The sequence below is a fragment of the Camelus bactrianus genome, chromosome 13 (assembly GCF_048773025.1).
Source record: "Camelus bactrianus isolate YW-2024 breed Bactrian camel chromosome 13, ASM4877302v1, whole genome shotgun sequence".
Taxonomy (NCBI): domain Eukaryota; kingdom Metazoa; phylum Chordata; class Mammalia; order Artiodactyla; family Camelidae; genus Camelus; species Camelus bactrianus.
The window spans coordinates 79,211,856-79,222,841 of record NC_133551.1 but is presented as its reverse complement, the minus strand read 5'-3'; the positions used below and the strand labels follow the sequence as shown (position 1 = coordinate 79,222,841).

The 10,986-nt window shown below is 52.5% G+C and overlaps 1 protein-coding gene and 1 long non-coding RNA gene across 6 annotated transcripts; one reads left to right on the top strand and one right to left on the bottom strand.

Moving 5' to 3' along the window:
• The first annotated feature begins 98 nt into the window (after positions 1-98).
• Positions 99-3,086, top strand: LOC123617578 (uncharacterized). The gene is made up of 2 exons (XR_006725743.2): positions 99-673; positions 1,543-3,086. It is a non-coding gene; the product is annotated as an uncharacterized LOC123617578 (long non-coding RNA).
• CCNL2 (cyclin L2) lies at positions 1,933-10,263 on the bottom strand. Of its 5 annotated transcripts, none has more exons than XM_074377736.1 (11): positions 9,900-10,249; positions 9,416-9,490; positions 9,041-9,150; positions 8,043-8,163; positions 7,010-7,074; positions 4,468-4,567; positions 4,165-4,269; positions 3,923-4,064; positions 3,354-3,465; positions 3,183-3,275; positions 1,933-3,073 (listed from the first exon to the last, which is right to left on the bottom strand). In XM_074377736.1, the coding sequence occupies exons 1-11, from the start codon at positions 10,203-10,205 to the stop codon at positions 2,719-2,721; spliced, it is 1,584 nt and encodes a 527-aa protein (XP_074233837.1). In that variant the 5' UTR covers positions 10,206-10,249; the 3' UTR covers positions 1,933-2,718. The 5 variants fall into 5 exon arrangements, with proteins under 5 accessions (XP_074233837.1, XP_074233838.1, XP_074233839.1 ...); XM_074377737.1 differs by having other exon boundaries at positions 3,354-3,462; XM_074377738.1 differs by lacking the exons at positions 8,043-8,163; positions 9,041-9,150; positions 9,416-9,490; positions 9,900-10,249 and having other exon boundaries at positions 4,468-6,426; positions 7,010-8,034.
• Between the last annotated feature and the right edge of the window lie 723 nt (positions 10,264-10,986).

Here is a 10,986-nt window from a genome sequence, read left to right as displayed (position 1 = left end):
CCTACACCCAGCGCCCCCTGGCGCCACGACGGCGCCTGGCTCCGAGTCTGCGCAGACCTCGCCGGGCTCAGAAAGCGACGGTTTCCGGTCTGAGGAGCCGCCAGCCCCGTCCCCACCCCAACCCCTCCCATAGCTCGCTAGCTCCGCCTGGCCCTTGGGAAGGCTAGAAAACTACATTTCCCACAATCCCAAGGGGGCGCTCTCCGCGCCTTCGTGGTTCGAACTCACGTCGCTCCCCGTCTAGCCAGTGGTCCGTAGGCGGCCGGAAGTGGCGTTTCGGGTCTGCGGAAGGGACGTTATAAAGGCGCCGGAAATAGGGTTCGTGGGGAGACGGAAGTGGCCGGAGATACTGCGCCTTGGGCAGGGGGTAAAGGACTCCCAGCTGCTGTGCTCGCAAGGCCCGGCCTCCCTCCGCCCTGGCCCTCCTCCCGAGGATGGGAGGAAAGGTGGCAGACAAGTGACGGCGGGTCGGCCCCGGGTCCCGCAACCTGGACACTAGGAGTGCCGTGCGAGGCGTAGGCGGCAGAGCCGGGCGCCGTCAGGAAGGACTCGGGAGATCTCGGGACCCGTCGCCCCATCTCCTTGTCTTGCAGCCTCCGATCTCCGCCAGTCCGGATAAGCAAAGGAGACCCCGCATCTGGCGCGGGATAGATAAAACGACGCTTTTGCAAAGGTGGATTCTTTTTCTTTCCTTAAAGCAAACAAGTTTCTACCCTATGACTGTGGAAAGATTTTGTCCAAAAACCAAAAGCAGCCTGCGTGGAGCATGGGATTTGCCTAAGACCCAGTGTTGCTCCTCAGGGTAGGGAGCTAAGAGGGTACCACAGCACCTGTCTAGTCCAGAAGGCTCCTTGTCCTCGCTGAGGTTGGCTAGGATGGGCAAGATCCCGAGTGGACCAGCAGGGGTGCCTGGTAGGAGAGGGATGTGTGAAGAGTCCCATTGGCTCTGCTCAGGGACTTGCCCTGTAGGAGGGTCTTCCGGTGAGTCTTAGCAGGAATTGGCTAGACCTGCCCACCCGCAGACCCCAACCTGGCTAAGCAAGGGGTGGATAGCCAGTGGGAGGGCAGAAACTGCAGGCTCCAGGCCCAGGTCTGCAACTGTCACTATGCCCTAATGTGGGAGGGATTGCTTCTGGCTCCCAGGTAGGAAGGTCTATGACCATGTCCACAGCCCACCTCTCACTCCAGCTGTATGGCCGCCCCAGGTTTTTATGGTTTGGTCCTTAAGAGTGAGCCACCAAATGATTATAAATCAATAAAAAATGTTTAAAAAAAAAAAAAACTTTTATTAAAGATGCCAAAAAAAAAAAAAAAAAGTGAGCCACCTGCAAGGAGGGCATAGCTCAAGTGGTAGAGCACGTGCTTAGCATGCACCAGATCCTGGGTTCAATCCCCAGTACCTAAAATAAATAAATAAACCTAATTACCCTCCCCAAATAGAATAAATATAAGTAAGGGAAGTTTAAAAAAAAAGTGGACCCTAGGTGCTAACCCTGTCGCTTTCACATCCTGGCTGTACTAACCTCAGGCACCTTTCTCTAGGCACACTGGCATCAGGAAGGCCATGCCTCCCACCTGCACAGAAGTATTGGGGAGAGCTGACAGAGGCTCCAACAGCCCTTGATCTGCATGGAACCCACGCAGGACCAGGAAACAGCCCCAAGGCCCACTGTGCCCACCTGCACCACCAATCCACTCCCAGGGAGGACACCTCCAGGGGTGACCCTCCTCCAGGTGACTTGTTCCTGGATGCTGCCAGCCGGACAGACACCAGCAGTGGGTTATAAACCAATGTCCCTCAGGCGCAAGGGGGCTCCAAACCATCTGATCCTTTTCAAACCCTCCCTTCACCCCAAGGGCAGCAGCCTTTGTCAGAACAGGCAGACAGCTCAGACCCATCACAAGCCTCACAGAAGAGCAGGCGCATGGAACTCAATACAAAATCCAACACTTTAATGAGATCAGAGGCGGCAGCGCAGACGCACCACTAGAACGGGTACCGCGGGCCGTGCACGGTGACAAGCAAGCAGAGCACAGACTACAAATTCTTTAACGTTCCCAATGTCCTGAGTAGAGAGAATTGTGTTTTTCAACCACGGAAAATGCGTATATAGGAAACTTCTCTATTTAGGAGCTGGTGGCCTGCACTCAGCATCACACAGATAAAAATATATGACTTTCAACACAGATCTAAATACCTTCACATTTTAAAAATCAAAATTCTCTACACAAGTTTTAAGCTGACAGAATTCAAGTTCTGAGTTTCAATATATAGCTTTAACTCATACTGAACACGTTTATTTACAACATGGACAGAGAATAAGGGGCTGTTAAGGCCGTTTTCTCACCGTGAAACACTGTGAAGTCCAAATGTAGGTACAACCTAATATAGGCAAAGGTTCGAAAAGTCATTTTCTCGATTTGACGTAATTGGGCCTTGGTATGGGAGTGAAGGGACAGTCTCATTAGCACCAAGCCGCACCACCAGGACGAGCGCACCTGCCTTGGCTTCCACAGGCACAGGGCTGTGCTGCCACCAGGTGTGGGCTGGGCCCAGGCTAACCCAAAGGGCACCCTGCCGGCCTCTTGACTCCATCTCCAAGTTCATCGCAAAGCCCAGTGTCAACACCATTTCCACGAAGTTGCAGCCCAGGGCCGGTCACGCCGAGGGGTGCATACCGAGGGCCAGAGAGCAGCCCTCAGTGAAGACCCCACGCCTCACCTGCGGTGCCTGCTGTGCCCGGGGTGGTCGCGCTCGTAGCGGCGGCCTGCGCGCTCATAAGACCGGGACCGCTCCTGCCGCTGATCCCTACAGTAGTGACTTTTCTTCTTGTACTTTCCTGAATTGTCTGCCCGCTCCCGTGAGCGGCTTCGGGAGCGGGAGGAACTCCGGCTCCGAGACGCGTGAGGCTTCTGGGCGGAGTACTTGCAGTCCTTGGACTTTCGGTAGCTTCTCACCTTGGAGCCTTTGTAGGGAGCACCTCGGTGTGCCTGTCTCGGTGGGGAGTCACTCCGGCTTCGTGAGCGGCTCTGTGACTTGGACCCGCCAGATGTGGAGCCGCTGTCGCTTTTCCTGTGCAGGAGAGTACCGTCAAGCCAGTGAGCCCTGCCCTGACAATCTCACCTCCTAGGGGAAACAGCCTCCCTCCAGGAGCAACCCCCGTGAGCCCAGCAGCACCCACCTCCTCTTGGGAGAAGCAGATCGCGATGGGGACCTCGAGTAGCTCTGCTCGTGACTCCCACTCCGACTGCGACTCCCGCGCCCCTTCGGCAAGCTGTGAACAGGGCAGGAGCAGTTCCAGACATGGTCGTTCCAACAGCCCAACGGCCCACCAGGGCACTTGGGTACTCACCCATTCACTGGGCTATCCACCTTGGCTTTCTTCACCCCCTCCATTTTCCTCTTGGTATTCTTCACAGAGAGCGGGGAAGGCTTGCTTCCTTTCCCCTCTTTGGGGGACTCTGCTAGAATCAGCACGATAAGTTACAACCTGGCCATCACACAACTGTTCTGGTGGGAACTGGCTAGCCAGGCAAGACTGGCTTGTGCTGACTGTGACTCCCTGCTCCCAGCCCAGACTCAGAACCGCAGGACACAGAAAGGCCACAGGTCTCGCTTGCCTCACTTCAGGGACCGGGGACGGGCATCATGCTTAACTCTAGGAGCTGACACCATCTCCTGCCCCAGATTTATGAGAGTTTCAGCAAAACACAAACTAACTGCATTGCAGAAAGCCTGTTCACATCCCTTCCTGAAGAATACAAAAACCAACTCTCCAGGAGCGCCTGCCTCACTTCAAACATCACCATGTGCTCGTGGGGACGCTGGAGCCTGCAGAGTGCTCAGACTAGCTGCAATTCCCAAAGGAATCTGAAGGAGAGGGTCAGCCCCTCAGGGAGCAGACTCATACCCGACACTCACCCAGCTTGGGGGCAGGTGAGAACCGTGATGCGCTGTCCAGCACCTGGGCGCTGCCGGGGAGGAGGCCCTTGGCCTGTGCCTTGGCCTCGTCGAGGGCATGCCTGCGCTTCTCCACCTCACCCTCCAGGTGTGTCAGGTCAACCTGGGAAAGCCAGAGCCCACAGTTCAGAACCGGATGCCTCTAGTCAAACACAACCAACACACTACATGAAAAAAAAAAAAAAAAAAAAAAAAACCAGAACCTTCTTGCGAGTATAGAGCTGCAGGATTTTCAAGCAGATTTCTTGAATTTCTTCTTCAGTTGCTCCAAACAAAAGGAACCAATGGGGACGATTGGGCAGAGGGATCTGTAAACACAAATACCACTGTGATACTCTCCTTCAGTGCCAACAAAATTCTCAGGGTGCTACAACACAAGTCTGCTGGACACCAACAAGGAGGCTTCTTGTTGGCACCAAGAAGCCTGATTTGAAGCACATGACATGAAAGTTTACTGGAGACTAGTGAAAGCAGCAGACTGGAACCCCCCGTGGTGGCCCACTGACCTCCAGCGTCCGGGCGGCGAGATAAATGCAGGCACAGGCGATGCTCTCAGGCTGAAACCTCACAAAAACATCTGTGCGCAGGCTGTCATTCATGTAATTCCTGAAAACCAAACGCAGGAAGAATTGCAACACCCCAGGGCAGCCCACGATACCCATCTGCATCATCTACATAAAGTCACTACTCCCCTACGTAGTCTACTGCCAGGCCTTAAAGCTAGACAGTCCTGGGAACCTCACAAGTTCATGGAGAAACAGTCCAGCTGCTTTTTCTGAATACAGGACAGGAGGACAGGGAAATTACTGAAAAAAATTTTAAAAGCTGGCTGAATGTCAGACAACACGTGTTGCTATAAAAGAGAACCAAGTTTAACTTTACTTTTCCCTCTCAACCTCTGGCCTGCTCTCATGCAAAAGTCAGTGCCTCAGAAAGATGTCTACTGTGGCAGTTCAACGTGTTTGATTAAGGAGCCCTAAATGCTCAAAATCCGTAGTGCAGAGAAACATGCAAACTCAAAAGAATGGGCTGAGCACAAAGCCTGCGAGGGCCTTTCTGAGCCAAGAGGTCCTCTTGTGTCCTTTTCCTTGAAGAGGTGTTCACAGCCTGGCCGCCTTCTTCCACACGGAGTCCACTCGCAAAGGGGAAACGCCCGTGGGTGCACGGGAGCGTCTGCAGAGGAGGGCTCAATGCCCAGAGGGAAACCCTCTTCTCAGGGTTATGAAAGAATTGTTTCCAAATTGTCCCATCTCAACAAGGAGTCTTAAAGTGAACATTCATAAGAGCAGATAAAAGAACAAAATACAAGTTTCATCACAGTCAGTACATTTTAAAAACTTTATCGTATTTTAAAACATACAAAAATACAAAACACTTGCATTTTTTAAAAAGTTAAAGAGTTTTAAAATTGGCTACATTTTCAACATTTTCATATAAATATATTTCTTTAAGATTTACTAGACCGAAATCAGATCTCTCATTAACTTTATCAGTATTGCAAAAACAGAAGATCAATTCCACAAGAAAACAGCTGAATAGGTCATATATCTAGTGCTCACACACCCCAGTGACAGGCACACCCCCAGGTGAGCCATGTCATGCTGGGATCTGACTGAACCTCCCCACTCCGACCCCCAGTTATCTCTGCCCTAAATCCCAGATAAACTGATGTACAAACCCAAGGAGAGATTTCTCAGTGATAAATTCTATATATGCCACTGGCAGCACCTGGCTCTGAAGCTCTGCTCCAGGAACCAAGAGGTGACCAAAGAAAAGCCAGTGTGATGGTGCCAAGGCCAAATGTCCCAAAGAGTTGCAAGTAAACAAGTTCAAACATTTTATATAAACATAACCATTAGTAACTTTTTGGTTCTAATAAAAAAATATTTTTAACACTCAAATAGAACTTTTAGGTTCTAAAAAAAAACAAAGTCCTCAAAACATATACTTAAACTTAACTGCTATATTTGAAATAAGTTACAACAAAGTGTCATTAAATTATTTAAAGATGCACACCTTTTACTAGAATGTGTCAACACTTAGGTGCTGGAAAGAGTAACTTTAGCACTTCCAGAAATAATAATATCCTCCCATACTAAACTCTGAGTTCCCATCAGCCAATTTGTACAGCTTTCTGTAGAGGTTTTTGTTGTTGTTTTATTTTTTAAAGACAAAGGTATTGCATCTTTATTGCACAGGTACGGCAGTTTTAAAGGACAAAATTCAAGTCAAGACAGTTATCACTCTAGTCATACAATTACCAAAGCACGACAGGTTAACAAGAAGCACAACCGTCAGAGCCACGGCAGCAGTCGGCCAGCACTACACTGCCGCGCGCACACCACCGTCTAGAGCCGGCCTTCGGTGGAGCCTGCACTGGGTTGGCTGAGGACGGCCGCTGTCCCTGCACCAAAGCGCTTGGACAGTAGAGGAGAAGTCTTAGTCACTTACCCTCAGAGGCTACCCTTTGATTGAAAGAGTACAGAAAAGAAAAGTCAAAATAGGTTCTCCATTAGCCACGGCACAGCACCAGACAATTCAGGCAGCATAACTACGACCCTCACAGACTTAACTCCATGGAAACTCACAAAGCACCCAGCACTGAAATGCCACTTTCAGGCCCCTTTCTAGCATGTGCTTTGTTACAATCAATCCCCAAACTGCAGGGAAGCTTTATAACCCCTCCTTCTCCCACAGGACTCTCTTTAATGGAAGCAGTTAAAAGCAGTTTCACAGCAGATATGAAACCACAAAGTCCAGGTTGGCACCTGTAGGGAAGACCTTAAGGTGCCAAGTCAACGGCCCCCAAAGGGAAGCCACTGACCGCCCTCCCAGAGGGTTGGGGAGGGGATGGGCCACCTTACCGTTACACCAGTGCCTGTTATTTGGGAGGCTGGTTGGAATTTACCTGGCAGGAACACTGGGCACTCGGACAACTCTAGCCCACAACCACGTCATGGGACTGACTACCCCCTGCCCAAGCGCCTCGCATCAACACACTCCTGCACTGCCCTTGCTGGTCTCGTAAAGCAAGGAAGGCCAACTCACCATGAGGTCTGGACCAGGTGTTGGTTACGCTCACACTCTAACACCTGAAGGTACATAACGATTATCTGGAAGATACGGGTCAGGCAGTTATTACCAAGAACCTTGGGAACCCAGAATTCAGATCTTGAGGGCGTCCATGCAGCAAATAAGAGCCTCAGGCTAGATCCCAGGGCTGGCTCCTGGTCACACGCCCGCTGCACAGCTCGGCTGGAGGGCAGTTTCTGCGGACGCGCTTGCCACCTGCTTTTGCAGCCAGGCACCACGAAAGCGCGTGAGGACCTAGCTGCACCGTAGTTGGTCCTGCCGGTGCACGGCTGATGCTCATTCTTGTCTTCGACACATTTTCCACCAGGGAGCTTAGCCTGCCCTGAACATTTCCGTACCCCAGTCGCCAACTTACACAAAACATGGTATGAAAACACTTTCAGCAAATGAAGAAAAAGCTCTTAAATCTATGGGGAGTAATTTACCAAGAATTTGAATTAATGCCAGAAAGTCACACAAGCAAGAGAGATATGAGGAAACCGCCAATAAAAGGGGGATGGAAACTTGAAAATAGCACTCTTTGAAAAAAAAGAAAACAAGCCCTGTGTCTGAGTTAACGTGGAAGGTACACGCGGCACTGCGTGCTTCTAAACCAGAGCAGCCTGCAGCGCCATGTTAGTGCGTTTCCACATGAAAGGGCCCAGAATTCTCCAGTCCTTCCATAACAAGAAATAAGGTTAACACTAAAGCTACTTTAGAAAATTATCTGTTGAGAAAAGAAAATGTAAACTGCCAGACTGCATTTTTACAGGTTCATCACTATTTCTGAAAGCTCAAACTTAAAAAATGTAATTCCCAAAACTCTTAAAAACACACTATTAAAATTATCATGATACAGGAAGGCTAATGAGCAAACAGTCATTTTCAGATGAGAAATATAAACTGGAAAACCAAGTCAAGGACATTCAGTCCTCTTCAGTTTCTAATCTGGGTAAGAACAGAGCAGGGACTCAGGAGGGCTGACGTGGCAGCTGGGCTGCATACCCACCTTGTGAGGGTGCTTCACGTGGACACAGAAACCCAGCTCTTTGAGAACCCGCCTTTCCGCCTTTATAATTTGATTCTTTAAGTTAACGTAATCTTGATCTAACAGCAGAGGCACAGGCTTTCTACAAAGACAAAGCACGTGGTCTGCATAAGGGTCAAATGAAACAGTGCATTAAATCCCATGATTACCCCCCAAGCAGTGACAACCAACTATAAACACAGTACAGACGGACTTAGGAAGCTCACTTCCTCTAATAAAACCCGCAAAGTCTTCCTCAAGCCTAAGCTGCCTACTCGCCTGCCTCCACAATCCCCGCATGCTCTGCTTATAGGTGATAAACACCGACAGAGCACAGGGAGGGTCTGCCAGCCTCACCGCATAAGGACCACACGTCCTTCGCCAGCTCAAAGTATATGTATGTGTTGCAGATGAACAAAAAAACAAAGAAGCAATGGAAGCAAAACGTTTAAGCAGCTGAGACTGTGTTTTACAAAGGACTCCCATCAGCTTTAGGATGGGAAAGTCGAGGCCAAGGTCCAGGCAGTGGTTCTCAGCAGAGGGCAACTCTGCTGTCCCAAGACCACACAGTGATGTCTGGAGAAGTTTCCGGCTGTCACAGCTGAGGGAGGAACTATTAGCATCTACTGTGGAGGCCAAAGAGGCTTCTAAACATCCTACAAGACACAGGCCAGTTCCCACAACAAAGAATCATCCAGCCCAAAACATAAACTGTGCTGAGGTTGAGAACCCAGCTTGAGAGCATTCAGAGTCTGACATGGGCAAGCCAGGAGACCAAAACTGTAGACACAGTATCCTGTCCCGCTACCCGTGGCCCTTCACTCATTAAACAGTGTCTGTTGGACACCCCCGAGGCACCAGGCCTCCTCTGGGCACAAGTTTAAGACTTCACACCCTGAAGTTTGTTTCAGGAACATTAGTGTAACTAAATAGCCGTAAAAACAAGGGGATGAGTGTTCAGGACAGCCCTGAAGACTCACTTTTTCTCTCTCAGGTGCCGAAGGCGATGAAACACATTGATGACATCCCGAATCCGTCTTGGAGCCTCTTCTATTTTGGAGGCCAGGTGAACACAAGCCATCGACACGTGCTGGAACGTAAGCAATGCAACATACAGACATTTGTTCCAATCACGAGTCTCCAACAGCTGAAGAAGGTCGGTTGAGGGCAAAGCGGAGGTGCACCCTGAGAAAAAGCCCACTTAGGAGAAACCCCGCTACAGCACAGGAGACTTCCCAACCCCTTAAGTACAACACTGCCACCACGTTCTCCTTCCTCTGAACAACCCGGCAAGACAACTCCCCAGCTTTTCTGTCAACACATTTCTGTGGGAAACAACAAGAGGAAGCCCCTACCTCCATGGAATGCTTCACAAAGGACTTGGTATAAAAAAACCGCTGGAACAACACCTGCCCAGTAGCCATAGCCACCTACAAAAGAGAAAGATTTCCATCCTCTTCAAACGCATAATTCAAGGACTTCGAAGTTAAGTCACTGGGTTTCAGGAGGCTCCTAACAAAGAACCAAAAACTAAAACTTCTTGCGCGTCCACAAAGGCTCTTCCCGACCTGCTGCCCTGCCTCCCTCGCCACCTCTGGTGGGCTGTAGCAGTGAAGCTGGGCCAGCGCTCGTCGCGCGTCCCGGATGCCGGGCGGAGACTAAGGGGTTGGGGTCAGGGGTCAGCGCTGGACACGGGTCCCAGGCGGGATGAGAGGGGTCGGGGGTTGGCGCTGGGCCTGGGTCCCGCTGGGCCGGCCTCGCAGCCAACAAAGGGCCCGGCTGCCTCCTCCGGCCGGCGCGGCGGTTACCTCAGCCCTAGGCTCGCGGCCGCTCCCTCACCTGCGGCAGGCGGAGCAGGATGCCGGCCGCCTGGATGAGCTCGCAGCCCACCACGCGGAGGTCGGTCTCCGTGTCTGTGTCGAGGCCACTCGACATGGACGGCGTGAAGCGGAGCTTGTCGTCGGGCAGGAGGCAGTTCTCCAAGGTGATGAGCACCCCGGAGTACAGCCGGTCCCCGATCAGCACCCCCTGCGACGCGGGGACCGCGCTCCCGGAGCCCGGCGTGCCGGCCGCTGTCGCGGGGGCCGCTGGCCCCGGAGCCCCGGCCGTGGCCGTCCCCGCCGCCGCTGCCGCCGCCGCCGCCATTTTGTGCCGCCGACTCCCTTTCGAGCTCCTTCCTGGCAGGGCGGCTCCTCACGACGCTCTACGGCCGCGACCGCCCCGCCCCGCCACGTGCCATTGGTTCGACCGGCGGACGGCCCGGCACCGCCTTCTCGCGATTGGCTCTGCCTCCTGCCCATCAGCGTCGTGGCTAACGTAGCAACCCGGCACGGGAGCAGGCGGGGGCGGGCTCGTTACCCAGTGGGCCCCGCAGTGGCCGAGCGAGGCCGGGGGTCTGGGCCCCGACCCGGAAGCACTAGTGGCTGATGCCGGCTCCGGGCACCCTTTAGGGCCCGGACTGCTCCGGCGTGGCGGTTCGGTCTTCGCAAAGGGCCGGGAGCTCATGAAGCTTCCACCGCTGCCCCAGGCTTCCTGCGGGTCTGGCAGGGTCCGGCGGGCGCCCCCTGTTCCAGGGGCCCGTAAGGGGGTGGCGGCTCTGCCTCTGCCGGGATTGCGCCCTGCGGGCCACTGGAGCAGGGAGGGCTTGGTTGGAGGCGTCGAAGGTCTCGGAGGCCCCCGGCCTGAAAGCATTGACGCACCCGCTGGTAAGTTGTCCCCAGCCCACGCCCAGCAGCAACGTCATACGTTTGCCAGTAAATTCGTGGCCGCTGGCATGGTCTTTACTCTCGAGCCTTTACTGAGTCCAGGTTTGGGGTACAGATATAACGCCAGATTCAGAGTTCTTGCCTTCAGAATTGAGTCCACAGGAAGAGAGAAGGTAGCTGGAAACGTTTATAATGCGATGTTTCTACAGAGCCACTGACTG